The sequence below is a fragment of the Chinchilla lanigera genome, unplaced genomic scaffold, assembly GCF_000276665.1.
Source record: "Chinchilla lanigera isolate Chin_1 unplaced genomic scaffold, ChiLan1.0 scaffold00054, whole genome shotgun sequence".
Lineage (NCBI taxonomy): Eukaryota > Metazoa > Chordata > Mammalia > Rodentia > Chinchillidae > Chinchilla > Chinchilla lanigera.
The window spans coordinates 3281767-3300920 of NW_004955455.1; the positions used below are offsets into that span (position 1 = coordinate 3281767).

The following is a 19154-nucleotide window of genomic DNA, read 5'->3' on the forward strand; positions in this document are numbered from 1 at the left end:
GTCAGCTTTCCATTACTGTAACAAATGCCTGAAATAACTTAGAAAAGGCTTATTTTGGCTTACAGTTTGAGGTTTCAGACAATGATCAGTTGGCCCTATTGCTTTCGGCCTATGGTGAAGCAGCACATCATGGCAGGAGCACATGGTAGAGAAAAACCTCTTCACAGCCAGATCATGAGAAAGGGAAAGAGGAGCCTGGAGCCCCGCAACCTTCCTTGAGGGCACACTTCCAGTGACCTCTCAGTAGTGCCAAGCTGAGTACTAAGCTTTTAACATGTGGGCCTTTGAGGGGTACTTCAGCTCCAAACTGTAACAGAAAGTCACCAGCACAGTGAACAGGGCTCCTCAGTACATGTTGGGCTCTGCAAGAAGAAGCAGGTATGGGGCTGAAGGCAGAACTGCCTTGCTCTGCCCCCATGCCCTCTCTTCAGGCTCTGTCTTCTCTCCCTCTCCCAAGGAGCTTCGAGTTATCCCCTGTACTCACCGGTTCCACAGGAAATGCGTGGATCCATGGCTGCTGCAGCACCACACTTGCCCCCACTGTCGGCACAACATCATAGGTAATTGTTGCTTGTCTCAGTCATTGCTAAAGAGTCACATCAGAGAACACTGTCCCTACAAAGTGCCTAGCAAGTATGTAAGGCATGCCATGGGCTCGAGAGCTTGCAAAACCACCATAGCATTGCCTGCTGGCCTTGAAGGCATGGTGGCCATGGAGGTTGGCTGCACAACACTGAGAGGAGCTTGACGTTAAGAATCACTCGCAGGGAGCCTTGGAGTGTAGTTCAGAGATAGTGCATGTATCTAAGCATACTCAAGGCGTTGGGTTCTTTTTTTTTTTTAAAGGCCTTGGGTTCTATTCCTTACACACACACACACACACACACACCACCACCACCACCACCACCACCACCACCAAAAATTGCCGAGTTCAAGTTCAGGCTTCACATTAAACATGAAGGCAGCCCTTCCTTGCCTCTCCATGCCTGAAGCCTCTGATCTCATTTGCGGGATGATAATAGCGGTACCTGCCCATGCCCCGATCACAGATTTGTTCCCAGGGGCCATAACAGATGATGGATATACTGTGACAGATGTGAGACACTGCTCTTCTGTTCCTGTGTTACGGGCCAGGGCAGGAAGCACCACCATCTTTGTCTCCTTCTTGGTACTCTTGTCAGCCAGAGCCGTGGGGAGGTAGGAGATGGGATCCTACAGAAGTGACCACCTTTCATAGAAAGGCAGGTTGTCCTCCAGCCAGCCTAACTGACCTTGCTGACAGCTTAGAATGTGGTAGGGTGGCAAGAATAGGCACCCTGGCATGTGGCCATTTCTCATGCCTCCGGATCTTGGCACTAGTATGCTTGGCCTTGTTTACCTTGTTGCCTCTACCTCTCCCCAGAACAAAAGGGAAGCCCAGGTGCCGTGTGTGTGGAGACAAGCAACCTTGCGCGTGGTCGGCAGCAGAGGGTGACCTTGCCAGTACATTATCCTGGTCGTGTGCACAGGACCAACGCCATCCCGGCCTACCCCACAAGGACAAGCATGGACTCCCACGGGAACCCTGTTACGCTGCTATCCATGGACCAGCATGGGGAGCAGAGCCTCTATTCTCCACAGACCCCCACCTACATTAGTGGCTACCCACCCCTACACCTGGACCACACCCTGGCTACTCACCGCTGCAGCCTGGAGCACCGAGCATACTCGCCAGCCCACCCCTTCCGCAGGCCCAAGTTCAGCAGCCGCAGCTTCTCCAAGGCAGCTTGCTTCTCCCAGTATGAGACCATGTATCAACACTACTACTTCCAGGGCCTCAGCTACCCGGAGCAGGAGAGCCAGCCCCCACCTAGCCTCCCGCCCAGGGGCCCGTCCCGTGCCTTCCCATCCAGTGGGGGCAGCAGCCTTCTCTTCCCCACTGTGGTGCACATGGCCCCACCCTCCCACCTGGAGAGTGGCAGCATGTCCAGCTTCAGCTGTTACCATGGCCACCGCTCCATGTGCAGTGGCTACCTGGCCGACTGCCCGGGTAGTGACAGCAGCAGCAGCTCTGGCCAGTGCCACTGTTCCTCCAGCGACTCTGTGGTGGACTGCACTGAGGTCAGCAACCAGGGCGTGTATGGGAGTTGCTCCACTTTCCGCAGCTCTCTCAGCAGTGACTATGACCCCTTTATCTACCGCAGCCGGAGCCCCTGTCACGCCAGTGAGGCAGGGGCCTCAGGCAGCTCCAACCGAGGGCCTGCCATGTGCCTTGAGGGCTCCCTACCACCTGAGGAGCTCCTAGCAGCACATAGTCATGGTGCTGGCAAGGGAGAGCCATGGCCAGGCCCTGCCTCTCCCTCAGGGGACCAGTTGTCCACCTGTAGCCTGGAGATGAACTATAGCAGTAACTCCTCCCTGGAGCACAGGGGGCCTACTAGCTCTACCTCAGACGTGGGGCTTGAGGCTTCTCCCAGGGCTGCCCTGAACCTCAGGAGGACCTGGAAGGGGGGTCGAGATGGGCCGTCGTGTGTCTGCTGCTGTGAGCCTCAGTCCTTTGCACTGGGGCCTGGAGCAGGAGCAGCTGGCAATGGCAGCACCTTGTTCCTGAGTGCCCCACTCCATGAGAGCTGCAGCCACACTGGAGGGGAGCTACAGCCAGGAAGCCCCCAGGGCCGGTATGGCCTTCACCCAGACCATTTGCCCAGGATAGATGGGGTAAAATATGAGGGCCTGCCTTGCTGCTTCTATGAAGAGAAACAAGTGGCCCATGGTGGAGGAGGGGGCAGCGGCTGCTATACTGAGGATTACTCGGTGACCGTGCAGTACACACTTGCTGAGGAGCCCCCACCCAGCTGCTACCCAGGGGCCCAGGACCTTAGCCAGCGCATCCCCATCATTCCGGAGGATGTAGACTGTGACTTGGGCCTACCCCTAGACTGCCAAGGGACTCATAGCCTCAGCCCCTGGGGTGGGACGCTGGGCCTGGATGCCTTGCGGCCCCACAGGGGCATGGGAACAGCCCAGGAAGAGGAGCAGGCTCCATGCTACCAGGCTGATGTGCTGCAGCCTGATTGTCCTCCAGAGGAGGCAGGTACCACCAGGGCCAGCCTCCCCAGTGACCCCCAGGACACTCAGGAGTCCAGCGCCCCAGGTGCTGAGGCTGCAGGTAAGAGCAGGCATTTCCACGGGAGGGCCCTTCTCAGTCCTTTTCTTCCTCCATGTCCTTGGTTTTAAACAGCATCTGTACCTGATAATGTGTGTCGTTCCCCAGCTCTGCTCCTCTGAGTTTCATATCCACTAAGCCTGTTTCCATGACCTTTCAGTCTCTACCAAGCAAGCCTTGCAAGCATCCGCCCTGTCATGTCCACAGCAGCACTTGTCCCCTGAAGTACATCTCAGATATATCATCTTTTCTGCACGCCCTGCCACAGTCATCTCATTCCAGCCCATTCCTCTCCAGGCAAAGGCAGAGGTAGTCCCCTGCTACAGTGCTTGCCTTCTCTTCCTCTTGGGAGGCAGAGTGGCCTTTTTGAAAACAAAAGTTGATGTCTTTACAATAGAAAATCCTTGGGTTTTTATGTTTTTGTTTGGTACCGGGAACTGAACTCAGGACCTTGCACTTGCCAGGCAGGCACTTGTGCCACTGAGCTACATCCCCAGCCCATAAAACTCCTTAATGACTTATCATTATTTAGAATCTTAAAAATGTCAACTAAAGCCAGGTGTGGTGTTGCATGCTATAATCCCAGTTCTTGGGAGGTTGAGGCAGGAGGTTTGCTGTGAGTTCAAAGACAGCCTGGGTTACATAGTGAGTTAAAGGCCCACCTGAAATACATAGGGAGACCCTGTCTCAAAATACAAACAAAAAAACAAACTCTTCACCCAGCTCTCTGTGATCTGACCCTTGCCTACCCAACCAACCAGTGCCTCTTCTGTTCTCTTTGCTTGCTGCGTTAGCCCCGGTGGCCTCTCTCCATTCACCAAGATGCCAAGCTTATCCTATCTGCCACACCTCTCCTTTAGCTGTCTTCCAGATCTGAGTTACCCTCAACCCCCAGCCAAGGTCCCTTACTGAGATGACTTTGTGGGGAGGTCCGTACCATTCTGAGGGGGACCTTCTGTGCTTTTGCAGCACCTGCAGCTGTGCCTGGCACACACTAGGCAGTCACTTAAGATCATTTTTGTATGCTATAGTTTCATGCTTCTAAGGACTTCCAGAAAGTTCTATATATGCAGATGAGGTGGGATGGCCCCCAGCACACCATTACATTCTTAGCGTAGACTGAGCCCCTCTTGGAAAAAGAGGGCTGCTTCAGCCCTTGATCAGGGACACAGTCCACACTGCTCCCCCCATTGTGAGCTGTCACTTTCTGAGGGCCTGCCCAGCATGCACAGAGAACAGGGGTACTAGAGTCCCTTGTCTGGCCCCTATGCATTGTGCCCAAGGCCTCCAGCACCATTTCCCTCCCCTGATGATTGTTCTCCCTCTGTCTCCCAGGACCAGGATCTTGCCCAGCAGAAGGCAGCGGCATGGGAGCCTGAGCTCAGAAGGAACTCTTAATGAAAGTTGGGAACTGTTGGACTCTGACTTCCTTCAAAAAAAAAAAAAAGAAAGAAAAAGAAAAAAAATTTTTAGCTTTGACAAACACATAAAAGTGGTAATAAAGAGAGCCCTCCTTTCAGCCCAAAATGTGAGCCACCTGTGGCAAAAGCCTCCTCTCCCATTAACAAACCAACAGAAAAAAATTCTGAGTCCTTTGGCTCATTTGATAACATGTTGTTCTTCTGTCTTGTAAAATGTGTGCTTGGGGTTACAAGGTGTGTGGGATTGAGTTCTCTGCTTTGTTTCTTTTTTTAAAAAGATATTATATGTAAATGTAAAAAGTTATTTATATATTTTAAAGAACCTTAACCACCAATTTTGCTGAAAAAGAAAAAAAAAAATCACTGCTGCATTAAGTGAACTGCATCATGTGTAGATACTGTTGTCTCCCTTGAGGGAGCTCAGGCCTTTGAAAAGCTCAGGGCTACACCTGCCTTAGAAAATGAACCAGAAACTTGAAGTAAAGCTAGTTAATATGGGTACAAACTCTGAGGAACAATGCAAAGTTGCCTCTTTCTTTCTTGTGGCAAATCCAAATGTACAAAATGTCAGGGTTTCTTGGAAGCTGTGCCTCTCCAGCCTATACATTTAGACAGGTGATGGAAATGGCTAGGACTAGACCAGAAAGTCTGCAGCGTTAGGGACCTGGGTTAAACCAGTGCTGCACAAGCCTCAGCACGACAAAGGACTGTTCTGCCCAGTATCCTCCCTCTGTCGCTTTGGGTCATCCCAAACAAGAGATCACAGTCCTGATCTTGGCAGAGGCCCAGATCATAAGGGCAGTGTTCTTGAGATTCTTCACATGAACTGTAACTCCTGAGGCAATGAAGAGAAAGCGCTGCCTCTGTGTTCTTGACTCTGGATTCCTTTGGAAATACATTTTGGGCTTCCTCTCACTGGCTGCAGAAATGGTTAGACAGGGAATATGGGCGAACACCCAGAAGGAGTGTTGCTTTTGTGGCCTTGGTGTCTGGTGAGGCTGGGGGAGATTGCTCTGAGTACCCTGCAACACACTACCCTTTGGAGAGGGGCACCCCTGTGCATGTGCTCTACGGAAGGAGGAGCCAAGCACCTTTGGCTGCTGTTTCCTTGGGCTGCCTTCCTTGGGCTAGGAGTTCAAACCCCATGGGGAAGGGATGCCCTGAGCTCCCTCTGAGTGATACTTTTCCCATCCCATTTCCCCACAGAAACCCCACTTCAGGGTTATTCAGCCCTCTGCCTCATGGCTGAAATTGCTCATCTCACCTGCAAATGTCTACTATCTATCTAATGCACTATTATGTATTGATTCTCCATGAGACAGACTATCAGGTAGTTTAGACCCAAAGGGTGGGTTTTTGTATTTTTCCAGCCTTTGTTTTTTTAAGGGGTGGGGAGAGTTTTTAAAACCCAGACCATTTTTAAAAAGAAGTGTTTCATTTTTAAAAGGGAGAGACTATTTAAAACTACTTCAGATCAGGGATTGTCATCCTTTTTGTCCAATGTATTCCTTCTTATTCTTAATCTCCCCCCGCCCCCACCCCCGCCACTTAGAGGAAAATAGTCACATTAGCCCCTTATGTTCACTAACTCTTCTGATCACTTTTTTTTCCTTTCATTTAGTGGATGGTTGTTGCCATCTGAAAGAGTGTGGCTCATTGAGTATCTAAACGCTCATTTGAGAATAGGAACCTTGGGACCTGGCTCCTATAGGTGGGGATAGGGATCACCCTGGGCTGTCAGAAGACTTATTAACCCCTCTCCAGTCAGGCACTCGGGAAGTCAGCCCATGGTCCAGACTGGAACATTTTGAATAAAAGTCTCACTATATCAAAATACTTTCAAGACCCCAACCTATTACGAGGAAATTACTTCTAGCTAGGATTTGACAGAAATCCCCACATCAAGCTATTGTTGATCAAGCCATTTGCCATTTAGAAACTCAGAATGGTGAGAATTATCCTCCAGCCTCTGGGGTACACTCCTGTGGGGGCTACTCCCCTGGGCTGTGCCCAGCACACCTGTTGATGAGGGTGTGAGAAGCTCCTAAGCTGTTGACATGGGATCAGGGCCGCCTTTATTTCTGGGGCCAGGAGTAGCAGCTGCTAAGAACAACAGCTTGCATTACATGGTTTTAGGGAGGCGGTGGTTCGTGACTTTTAACATGAACTGCAAAAAGCAGCTTCTCCTGGAATTCTTTTTGTTTGTGGTTTTGCTTTTTTGTTTTTAATGCCTTTGAGTGCATATTATCTTCCTTTCCTGAAACCCTACTCCCAGAGCAGCTTTCTTTAGCCCTGGCTAGAAAACCACCCCTGAGTAGCCTTAAGCAGTAAATAGATGAGAGAATTTAGCTGCCAATGGACTTATAAAATGAATGCACCAGTTTTCATTTGAAAGATAGATAACTATAGACAACAAAAAGCACATTTAATTTTTGTACTTTATAAATGGAAGAAAAAAAATGAACATTTAAAAATCAAGCATCATCTTTGAAATTTGAATTGGCTCATCAAACAGGAAGGTCACCAGAGTAAAATAACCAACTATCTTATTGCATCACTCTTTTAATCAAATGAACTCTCTTTGACGTTCAAAGGTTCGAATTACGGTGATAAGCACCTTTGTGATGTGTGGTAGTTGTATAGCCAGGGACACAGAGCATCTCACTTTCCACTGGGAACCACTCCATCCCCCAAATCAGGATGTGACGGTAGGGCAAGGTCTTGTGCCCTTGTCCTGGGTGTAGGACAGCCATGTGAACTGAAGAGTTCTAGAACCAGCTGAACATGGAAGTCTGGGCATTCTGACCTCCACGGTACCTCTGTGCACACAGTCCCAGTAAGCTGGCTTTAACTTTCCTCTTGCAAGCCCAAGCTACTTCATGAAGTTCCATCTCCTGTCCCACTGCTCAGACCCTCTCCTATATGCTTCTGGTCTCCACTCAAAGTTCATGCTTTCAAAATGAGGTCTAAAAAATAATTACTAATCAAGAGGGTTGTCTTTTCAACAGAGCTGCCTTTTTCTATTCTTTATATAAACGTGTTGGTTTAACAAGGCACTATTTAAATTTTTTTTTTTAATTTCTCCCTTAGCACTTAAAATATTTTATAAAGACTTTGCTGTAAAGATTTTGTAATAAAATGGTGTAAGGGCTCCTTTTCCAACATTACCATTTTTTAAAAAAATGTTTTAAAAGCTAGAAAACAACTTATGTATATTCTGTATATGTATAGCAGCACATTTCATTTATGGAAATATGTTCTCAGAATATTTATTTACTAATATATTTATCTTAAGCCATGTCCTATGTTGAGAGTGTGACATTGTTGGAATAATCATTGAAAATGACTAACACAAGGCCCTGTAAATACATGATAATTGCACACAGATTTTACATATTTGCAGACCAAAAATGATTTTAAAACAAGTTGTAGTCTTCTATGGTTTTGTAACAAATTGTACAAATGACTGTAAAGAAAATACAATTTTATCAAGTATGTGTTATACTACGTTGTCATTGTTCTATTCTGTCAAGGTCTCGGATTCTGCAAGGAAGAGGTTTGTATGGACCAGTGGGGGTTTTTTCGTTGTTTTTTTGTTTGTTTGTTTGTTTGTTTTGGTTTTGGTTATTTTCAGTACTGGGGATTGAACTCAGGGCCTTTGTACTGAGCTGCATCCCCACCACCACCCTTTTTTTGTTTTGTTTTGATCAGGACTCTCTCAAGTTGCCCAGGCTAGCCTTGAACTTTATGTCCTCCTGCCTCACCTTCTCAGAGTGCTGAGATTACAGGCTTGCACCACTACACCTGGCCACTGCTTTGAACTTCAGTTTACCCATGGAAGTATCCCTATAACTTCCCTTTCCTGTAAACACAGAGTTTGGGCTTTGGGGAGTTCTGCAGTGTCATGTGAGAACATTTGCTAGAGACTGGGGGTTTAAGTCCTTGAAATGATGGTCTGCTTTTTCCTCAGTGCATATGTTTTCTTGGGGGTTTTTTGTTTGTTTGTTTTTGAGACAAGGTCTTGCTGTGCATTCTAGGCTGGGCTTGAACTTGCCGTGTAGCCCAGGCTGGCCTCAAACTCACAGTGAATCCCCTACCTCAGCCTCTCAGGATTACAGGCATGTGCCACCATACCCAGCTCTGCTTAGTGCATATGCAGAAAGCCAGGGAAAGTAATGCAATAGTAGTAAATGGTCAAAAGCTTTTCCTGGGTGATGACACACCTATAATCAGCACTTAAGCAGCTCAGGCAGGAGGATCTCAAGTTCAAGACTAGCCTGTGCAATTTAGTAAGACCCCTGCTCTAAAAATGACAAAAGTCTAGTGGTCCACTTTCTTGAAAGAGGGAAGATAGGTTGGATATAAACCATTGGCCTCATGTTCCACACATTTTCCTACCTGAAAACTCAAAAATCCTAAAGTCCTTGTAGAAAAAAACCTCCAAGCATCTACCTCAAAATTACCTAATCATGTGCTAGGCATGATGGTGCAAGCCTGTGTCCCAGCTACTCCAGAGGCTGAGGCAAGAGCATCATTGAGACCAGCCTGGGCAACATAATGGGACCCTGTCTCTTTGTCACATACACCTTATCAAACCATGACTGGAAAGAGACTTCAGTCTTAAGCAAATCTGATAGCTGTTTTTGTTTTCCTGGGAGGGTAGTCACTAATTTGAAAAGCACTCTGAGATTGCTTGGAGAATGCAAAGTGATACTTCTTTCTCATTTTTCAGACCGCTAGCAGAGAATAACCTAAACTCATGTGTTCCTGTTCTTATTTTTCACTTTAATTTGGGCTATGTCTTGGGCACAGGCTCCTCACCCAGCCACTTCCCACCTGGCTAGGGGTCGTTCTGAGCACCTTTGATGGTGGCAGCTTGGCTGTGCAGAGCTTCCCAAAGCTTTTGTTTGATGGCCTTCCCCAGCTCCAAGTTGTACCTCTTGGGGGTTCCTGAAGGGTTCCACAGCATTGGCTCCACCACAGCATGGTACAGAGCCTGGTAGCCCTCTGTGGGGAGGCCATGGATGGTTAAGGTGTCCTCTGACAGCTGCTGTGTCTTTTGGGTTTCAGGAAGCAATGCTTGACCCTTCCAGGCTGGCAACCCACTGTTCCAGGCTAGTGCTTGGGTGGCAGCCACATGTTTGGCATATCTGTCCTCAAGATCTTGGCGGGCTGTTACTTTTTTCTCCTTTGAACTTTCTTTGCTCTAGCCAGGAAGAAAGCAGAGAAGTCAAAGCTAAAACTTGAGAAGGGAGCTCAGAATAATTATCTGGGATTTGTGTCTCAGAGTCTTGGTTATAGCAACAACCAGCATTTGTCTAGCATGTTCTAGTTTTCTGAATTCCTTTATGTATACTACTGTGTGTGTTCCCTATAGACCGGTAAGGTCAGCAGGAGGCAGCTTTAAAGGCAGGGAAATTGGTTCGCCCAAGCCCACACAGCTAGCAGTTTGTTAACTACAGCTGTCATCTGCTCAGTGCCAGTCAGGATCCTAATTATTTACTTGGTGCCAGGGTCTGTTCAAAAGCCCTTTGCATGTAGCAACTCATTTAATCTCCATGAAGCCCTCTGAGGGAAGGTTCATTATATGATAAAATCAAGACAGATTAAGCCCAAGATCATCCTCAGTTATGGTCAGAGTTGGGATTTGAACTCTTGACAGCCTAACTGTAAGCATTCTGCTGGCCCTCATGGAATGAAGGATAGGGCCCAGATCATGTGGGGGCCTAGCTCTCCATGTGGAAACTAGCTTACCTCAGGCATGTATATGTGTACAAATACACACTACCCATAGGCTGGCCTTTATCACCCTTCATTTCCTTTTGTCAAGTTCCTTTTGTTTGTGTTTATGAAACCCTTTCATCCTTCTTTAAATTATAATAGCATGACCCCAGATCTGGTACTTTATGCACTCCATCAGCAGCCCCCACCCAATCCCAACCCTATCTTGAACTTTAGGATTTCCTTCACTTGGTGTAGCTCTCTTAGATGTTGAGTGTTCTCTAGCATTACCTTTTCCCTCTCCCTGCCCATCCCATAAACTCCACTACTGTCCATTGTCTACCTTCCTGATGCTTCCTGCTGTCTTCCTGTGCCCAGGTGAACCTGGCAGCTGCCCCACTGGCTGCCTGCTTTTGAAATTGATGGAGCTTCTTATCTTAGCCAGCTGGGTGGCTTTTGTTGAATTGTCTGTGGGCTTTAATCTATTCAAGGATTTTGCGTCTCCAAACCTGGAAGGTACTGAGCAGTATTTATCCTTCAGTTACCGTCTGAGCACAAGTTTCACCAAGGAGAATGAACTGGTGATTAATGGACTCTTTACCACTTCCCAACAAGAGGTGGTACCTGGCGTTGGGGCCTGGATGTTCTGCTTTGCACACATTCTAGCCATCCAGATGTTGGTGAGAGCTGGGGAGATAACATAGCAGTCCTGAAGCCTGGTGTTCAGTAAGATAGACTGTCGGAGGCCATAGGTGGTGATGCTGGAGCCACTTCCCACATGGAATCGATGCTAGGATTATGGGGAGTTGGGGAGGAATAAAAAACAAGCAGTTCTCAAGCAGAGACTAGCAAATCTTTGAAGTCTAAATATTAACATCTTTTTATAGAACGTTCTTTCCGCATAGATCTCTTAAAATTTTGCTATATATCCTCTCCACTGCTTTCCCTTTTTATACCAAATAGGAAAGAGAGAAATTTTACAAGGTTGTGATAGTCAGGCTCTTGAAGAACATAGCATGCTGAGGCAGGAAGTTGGGCAAGGGGAGGTTTACTAGGAATACAAGACAAATGCTATCTGCTGGAAGAATAAGGGAATCCATAGCAGGAAAGGAGGGTTGCTTAAGACTCCTATATAAGCTGTAGTCACTACTCATTTACACTGTGACACAGAAATGACAGCAGGTAAGTCCTGAGAAACCCTGAAGACACCTTCCAACCATACTGCCCTAAGCCAAGAAAAGCCACTAAAGAAGTATACTTGGGTCCATAAAGGTAGAAGTACAGCCTAAATTATGCTTTTCTCCACTTCCAGGAACTAGCCAAGAACAAGAAAACAGTTTGGATAGATTACAATCAGATACTTAAAGAGACCTGGCTTTCTAAGAAATGCCATCTATAAAAAATAAAATCACTGGGCTGGGGATTTAGTTCAGCAGCATAGTGCCTGCCTGGCAAGCACAAGGTTGTGAGTTTGATTCCCAGTACCAGAAAAAAAAATAAAGTAAAATAAAATCACCTTACCATATTTCAGTTGCCTTAAATTTTATTTTAGCTAGCTTAGTAGGGGAAAGAAATATATATTTCTTTTCTCTCTTTTTTTTGTTTGTTTTAATATTTCTAGTCACCTGCCTTTCTCTGCCTCAGTCATGTATAGGCAAATTGCTGTTTAGATTTGGGCTCATATGTAGGCAGTTTTGAGCCATTATCTCTAGTATTTGTGATGTCACTTTGGTTTGTGATGTGGATGTGGGTGAGTGTTACATCATCAGATTTTATAGTTAAATTATGTAGAAAGAAGTTCTGTTTTGTTGTACTCATAGCCTTAAGAACTTCTGAAGTCGTCACTTCCCCCAGAGTGGCTTGGATAAAGATCCTAATATCTTAAGAAACATATGTGTATGAAATGTCAAATACACAGACCAGATTTGTGGATACAGGTAGTGAGATGCATCCCTACCTGTGCAAGAGAACTCTCCTCCATGCACATAAAGAAGGTACTGTTAAATTCTTACAACGGCTGCCAAAGTTAGGGACCAGAAGTGAAAGAACACTTTCCTATCATCCTGGGCACTTCTCCCTATGTGTCTCTCCCAAGGAGACTACATGGTTTCTGGAATGTGGTTTTATTTTACATCCCATGGCAAATGCAGTAATTAGAGCCATTAGTGGTGTCAAGAGCTTGAAAGGAGAACAAAGGCATCTCTTCTTGGGAACTCTTGGGCAATGCCCTGCTTCTTATCAGGTGCTGGTCCTGTTGGTGGTTTTGATTTTTCATATGCAAAATGCCAAAGGAGCCTCTCTCCCCAGGGAGAGGAGAGTGAAATGATGGAAAAACCGAGTGTGAGTCTGGCAGGGACGCCTGGAATCGCATGTGTTGCCTGTTTGAATTTCTGAGTGTTATCCCTGGAGTGAATCAAAGCTTACAGGCAGACCACACCACAGGCTGTGGTGGAACCACCTCCAGACCGACAGCATCTGGACCCACAGACACTTGGGAGGACAATGGCACTCATTCAGTGGCGAGTCCCGGCCTCACCTCCCAAGAGGTGGGTCAGTTTTAGAGTAGGGCTTTGGAAAGGGCTTGCTTTTGGGAAGGGTTTGCGAATGTCTGGAGACTGGGCAGATCAGCAAGCATCCTCTCAGGGCTGGTGACTCTTGGAGAGGTGGTAGCATGCTCTTGAGCTACTCGACAATTATCTTCTGCATTTCAATTCTGCCTAACATTCATGGAAGGCAGGTATGGAGCTGAAAAGTTATCATTGGAGTAGCTCTTGTGCTTCTCTTTGTTCTGGCTTTAGTTTTTGGCCCCCCTTTCCTTCCTTTCATTCCCTTCCTTTTATTCCCTTCCTTACCTCCCTCCCTCCTTTCCTTCCTTCCTTCTTTCCCCCCTCCATCTCTAACTTCCTTCCCTTCCTGCTCTTCCCTTCCTTTCTTTGAGGCAGGGCTTCACTAAGACACTAAGTTGTTTAGAGTGGGCTCAAGCTTGTGGTCCTCCTTCCTCAGCCTCCCAGAATTCTGGGATTACGGGTGTGCCACCATGCCCGGCTTCTTTCTCTGTCCTGAGTTGGGCTTTCCTGCACCTTCTCCTTCCTCCCAGACTCACATCCATCATATCTACTTGCCTGTTTTTGACTCAATACCAAGTAACACAGCTGTGACTCTGAAGAGCACTTTGAATCTCCTTTTGTCACCAAGCTGTTCACATGGGCAGCCCTCTGAATAGTCTTCAAACCTGATCAAAATTCTGCCTTCTCTCCATTCCATGTAACTTATTTCAATAGACTGTGTCCTACGAAGGACTGTCACCATTTTTAGAACCAACCCCGCGAGGGACTTCACTTCACTTGTGCTGTTTTTCCTGTGTTGAGAAAATTAGTTTTTATTCATTGTTTACAAAGGCCAGACAATGTTCTAGGAATGTTATAAATATTGTACCATGGGATGAATGTTGCCTACAGTCCTATGAGTGTGGGTATTGTTGCCATCCCAACATTACAGATGAGGAAACTGAGGCACAGCTGTTCAAGAACCAGGCTCCAGGTCCCATACTTAGTAATCAACAGAGACTGGACCCAGCCAAAATCTGCACAGCCTTTGCTCTGAATCATTCACACTTATCACTGTAAGGCTTTTCCTCCCCTCTGTTTGGCCATCCACACACCCTTTCTGGGCCTAGTCCTCGTCCTACCTTTGCCTTGAGACTGTGGGCTCAGGAGTTGTTTTGCTCAAATTGGCATCCCAGACCCACTTCTCAACCTCAATTTTCTCATCTATCCTTCTGTCACCTTTACTTCTACTGTATCCAGTCTGTCTGACTCCATATTTTGAGTATGGAAGAGCCTGGCACAGGGCTGGCCCACAGGTCTGTCCAAACTCCTGAGGCAGTCCCTCTCCTTGGGCAAATAGGCCTCAATTTCCTCATCTGTGAAATGGGGATGGTAATAGTGCCTACCCAATGGTTATGGTGAGAATAGAGTGAATGAAGCACTTGGCATGACTTCTACTGCATAGTTAGCACCTAATAAATAATATTCTTGCACTAGGATAGAAAAGGAAAAAAAATCTCCAGCTTTCTGCCTTTGGGGTGGCCCAGATTGATTTGGGGAAAGTATTTACAGAAAACAGATGCTGTTGTTATTAACGTTATTAATGTTGTGTTCTACTCACTCATCTAACTCTCTCTCTAGCCCCTGCTGCTTATGGTTACAGTGATTTAATCCCAAATTTGATATTATCTTTGTCTCAAGTCTCTCAGGTTTATGAAGCTAAGCAATGATGCCTTTGAAGGCTGGAAATGTGTCTGGTCTGCCTTGGTTGTCAGTGTCTCTTTTCTCATGATCCATCTTCACTACAGATGTGTGAGGTTGATTGACTGCACAGAAGTGATAGGTGGACAGGAGCTCCATTTCCTGTTTGTTTGTGGGAGTGTTCCAGAACAGTTCATGTTTCATTGGATGGGAAGAGAAGTGAGCAGTGGAGGATACAATAAGGAAGTAGCTAGACACCAGCAGAGAGTGTTCCCTCAAAGACTGTTAAGAATTACAAATTCAACCTGGAAAGACCATTTGGTCCAGGGACCTGAAGCCATGGTGAGCGTTTCCATCCTTGGTACCAACTTGTAGGGTTGAGGTAGGTGGACTGCTATATTGCTGAAAGGCTTTTTCCTCAGTTTGATGTTCCCATGAAGCGTTTTTATCATATTCTTGCTGATTTTAGTCTGATAACCTTTATTTTCCACCCATCCTTTGGAGTTATGCTTCCTGATATATCTAAACCAGCACTTCTATTTGGAAACACGTCTGCACCTCTTTGATGCTTAGCCAAACTTTTCCCCCTAGTATTTTTAGCTCCTATAATCTTTCTTTTTTTTCTTTTATTTGTTCTCTTTAGTCTCTCAGCTCCTATTCTCTGGAGAATCAGCTAATCAAGAAGAAATTGAATCCATTTATATGAATTGTTATCTTTCCTCCTTTATGGAATAGTTGTGAAATTGTTATTTCTCATTTCCTCAGAAGATGTTTTTGTTTTAACACTCAAGCAGTAAACTTCCATGCCCCTTTGAGAACATATCTGAGGTTCATGATGCAGAAGAGAAAAACTCTGGAGAGAGAATTTGAAGATTCCTGAACTGTGATGCAAACTTTGCAGGTCACTGATTTAGACCACATGTGCTGAATATGTACCAGTCATGGGCCAAGGACGGGAAATGATGATGCCTGTCCGTCCTTCCACTATTTGTCATCTGAGTTCAAATGCAAATGACTCCCATTTCCAACCCAAACCTGTCCAAACGGGACACTCCACAGACGCTTCTCAATCATTATATTCAAGACCAGATTCTTTCTCTTCTCTCACCCACATCAGACAAGCAAACTTCTGCTTCTCTCAAAGTTTCCATCGCTAGGAGCCTCAGTTAGAAACCTGGGAGACAGGCTCGGTAAGCATTCTGTGCTGAATCAAACCTGAGTCCAAAGGAAAATCAGGACTACAGATCCTGTCTTTATTTAAAATGTTGCTAACGGAGCTGGGGGATAGCTCAGTGGTATAGCGCTTGGCTAGCACGTGTGAGACCCTGAGTTCAATTCCTAACACTGGGGAAAAAAAAGTTGATCTATTGTTCATTGTGGATTTTTGATGTTCATTTATGTTTCTAAAAATATTGCATTAAATGCTTTTTACATATTTATTAGCTGTATATAATATTTATTAAACAATATTTATTTTGACTACTGAGTGTTTTTTTGTTATTTGGGTTTTTTTTTTACTGTGTTCACACTTAAGTTCTCTCAAATTTTTAGCCACTGTCTACTCATTTGTCTCACCCTACTTCCAGCCCTGGGTCACTCAGTGATAGAACCCTACGAAGATAAGGAGGCCACTTAGTGCAGTGTTTCAGAGCATATCCCTGGAGCCCCACTGCCTGGGTTCAAAGCCCAGTCCCACCACTCTGTGACCTTTGAGCAAGTCATTTAACCTCTGTATATGGGGGGTGGACACGGCAGGGGCACCTCTTTCATAAGGCTACTGGAAGATTCTGTGGAATAGGACTGTGCACACTGTGTGGGACTTCATAAAATCTGCATTAGATGTTTGCTCTTGTTATAATCAGACTCTAGTCCAGTGGTCTGTCCATGACACAGCTGTCCTTTGAGCAGAAGTCACCCTAACTGGAGTTTCAAGGACATAGACTAACCCAAAGTGCAACTGTTTAGGTCTCCCAGCTCCCTGGCAAACCTTGCTATCCATGGAGGGTCTGACTAGAGAGTACAAGTAGGCAAACACACTAACCTCTTCTCAGTGGCCCAGGGGCCATAGTCAATGTCCTCACTCTTTCCATGAAATAAAGCTGCTAAATGCCCAGGCATGCGAAGCATTGAAATGAATATCTCAGGCTGCTCCCTACCGGAGGCCAGGACCGCATAACTGAGCAAAAGACCTTGAGCCCTTAAGTGCCATGACCTAGACACACTCAGCTGTATTTTTAGCCTCTTGTGCCCTGTTTCCATCCCTGCTGCTGGACTTCAAGCTGGAAAAGAAAATGGGGCGGGGGTGGAGGGATGCTTCTTAGGGCTCCAGAGGGGGCAGGAGCTTGCACTTTCTGAGTTCTGTTGTACATAGGGCTGATTTCATGATTGTGCTGCTTGTGTATGGACACAGGTCCCCTTGCTCTAATACTCTGTCACCATCTTGAAATTTTTAATAAGATTAAACAAGGACTCCACATTTTCATTTCTTTCTGTGTTGTACAAATTACATAGCTGGTCCTGGTTGTTCCTAAGGGGAAGAAAACTAAATGAAGGATAGGGGGCTGATTTTGGCCCATAAAGGGGCTTCCTATGTGGGGCAGAACAGCCTGGAGCTACTATGAGGAGGCTAGAGCATCCTGAGTTGGCCAGATAAACTTTGTTTCAAACCTCCTGCATGCCCCTTTCTATTTTCTGTCTTGAAACGAACAATGGGATGGGGAAAGATTCTAATAAATTGAAGAAAACTGCTTCCTGTGTTTGATCAACTCTTTCCCCAGAGTCCTATTTAAAATAGTCTACAGATCATCTTGCTAACTTTTTTTTTAGTTCTTTTTCCCCCTCTGTGGTACTTTTGGGTGTCAAATTTGCACACACACAACCAGATTCCCCCCAGGGGTGACTAGGATGTAAGTTTCCAGGAAAGAGATTTGGGCCTGTCTTGGTAGTGGCTGGGTCCTCAGCCAGGGACATTCTTCCTGAATATTTGTTCAAGGAAGAAGGTTCACCTTTAGCCAGGGTTTGCTTTGTACTGATGGTGTCACCTGCACCTTCTCATTTCATTGTCTTTGAAAGTGCTTCTGCCTGGGAGGGTAGAAATCGTGGGGAAAATGGAGACTGAGCAAGAATCTGAGGAGATGAGGAGGGTGTGTCCCCAGCATGGAGTGCGGCTGGGTAGGTTGGTTAGTGATGGTGTCCCGGTGCTCCAGTAAGGAGCCCAGAGGATTCTTGAACTCAGGAATGACAGTGAAAACAAATGATTGAACAAGATTCTTCTTGCCACACTGGGTCGTGTGGGTGGAGAGGGATGGAGAGGCCTCCGGGGAGGTAGCTGCCCCCTTGGGGCCCGGCCCTGGGAGGAGCTGGCTGCGTGTTTGTACGGGGGAATGACTGCGGGGATTGTGGGTTTGGGGAGACAACTGTGCAGCGCAGGGGTGGGTGTACCTAGTCACGCCAGGGAGCTCCCAGGGGTCAGCACCGCCCAGCCCCGGGGAGCTGTGAGCAGGCTCAGGAGGGCAGGTGTTCCCGCCACCTCACTGGGCGCATGTCCGCACTTGTAAGCCCGGGACCAGGGACTTGAAAGCGCCAGGCGCTGCCCAGACCTGTCCCTCTAGGCGTCACCGGGGCGTTGTAGACTAGAATGTAGGAAAATCTCCCCTGCCTGGGGGAGTATGGGGAAGAAGGCAGGCTTAGGACAGACCCAGTGAGGCTGGGGAAAGATTTGGGGAGGGGCTGGCAAAGGGCCTCAGAATTCAAGCCGGCCCCTCTTCCGTGCTGTAAAACAAGCAGCACCGTCCCATGTATTTCTAGGCTTTGCATCAGGCGGTTTACTTGCTTCTCTCTCATCTAAATCTGTGAAGGCCCTTTAGGGTTCCAATTTTGCAGATGACCAAAGCTCAGACAGATTAGGAAACTTGTTCTGTTTGACACAGGATATGTGATAGGACTCTGAACCAGGGCATAGTATGTGCCTCTGTTGTGACTGGAAGATTTGGCATGGAGAAAGGAGCCTCACATTTTCTGGACCCCTACTGTGTGCGCGTAAAAGTTCCCACGCATTATTTCATTTTTAGCGCAACCGCTTTGGGAAGCAGTTGCTATCACCCCCCTCCCGCCCATTTAACAGAGGAGGAAATGTGAGGTAGGAATTGTATATCTTTTAACCTGTCCAAAGTCTTACAGGTGATCCAGTGGGCTGTGAACCTGGAAAAGCTGATTCCAAAGCACCTTTTTGTTAACCACTACGATGAGCCAAGCAAGGAAAAGCGGTTTCCAAACGCTGTTCTGATTATTACCGCTGTGGTTGACCCCGCGCATGGGTCACGACCCAAGTGTAGGTGGAGCAGAGGTCACCGGGAAGCCGGCCTCGCTTCAGCCCGGCCGAACTTCAGCAAAGGGACTCGGAGGCTGGCCCCGGCCCCGCCCCTCACCTAGTGGCCCCACCCCTCGCTCAGGCAGATCTGGGGCCCAGGGGGGCGGGCCAAGGAGAGAGAAGTAGGCGTGGCCTAGCGCATGAGTGGCAGGCGCGGGGCGGGGCGGGACAAGAGTGTGCCGGACTCCGCCCCTCGGGCCGCCCGACCGAGCCGGGCGGGCCCTCAGCAGGCCGGGCGGCGGCGGCGGCTG

At 47.2% G+C, this 19154-nt stretch overlaps 2 protein-coding genes across 5 annotated transcripts in view; one reads left to right on the forward strand and one right to left on the reverse strand.

The window, feature by feature from the left end:
• Positions 1–8070, forward strand: part of Znrf3 (zinc and ring finger 3) — a 222880-nt gene extending 214810 nt beyond the window's left edge. For all 4 annotated transcript variants that reach the window (XM_005396172.2, XM_005396171.2, XM_013520423.1 and 1 more), the window contains 3 exons: positions 458–560; positions 1403–3148; positions 4481–8070. In XM_005396172.2, the coding sequence (XP_005396229.1) occupies positions 458–560; positions 1403–3148; positions 4481–4524 (1893 nt within the window). In that variant the 3' untranslated portion in view covers positions 4525–8070. The remainder of the gene's footprint in view (positions 1–457; positions 561–1402; positions 3149–4480) is intronic.
• Positions 8071–8630: 560 nt separating this feature from the next.
• The window catches only part of LOC102024977 (chromosome unknown open reading frame, human C22orf31), a 12223-nt gene continuing 1699 nt past the window's right edge, over positions 8631–19154 (reverse strand). The window contains 2 exon segments of the mRNA XM_013520305.1: positions 8631–9772; positions 10631–11077. Of these exon segments, the coding sequence (XP_013375759.1) occupies positions 9347–9772; positions 10631–11077 (873 nt within the window). The 3' untranslated portion in view covers positions 8631–9346.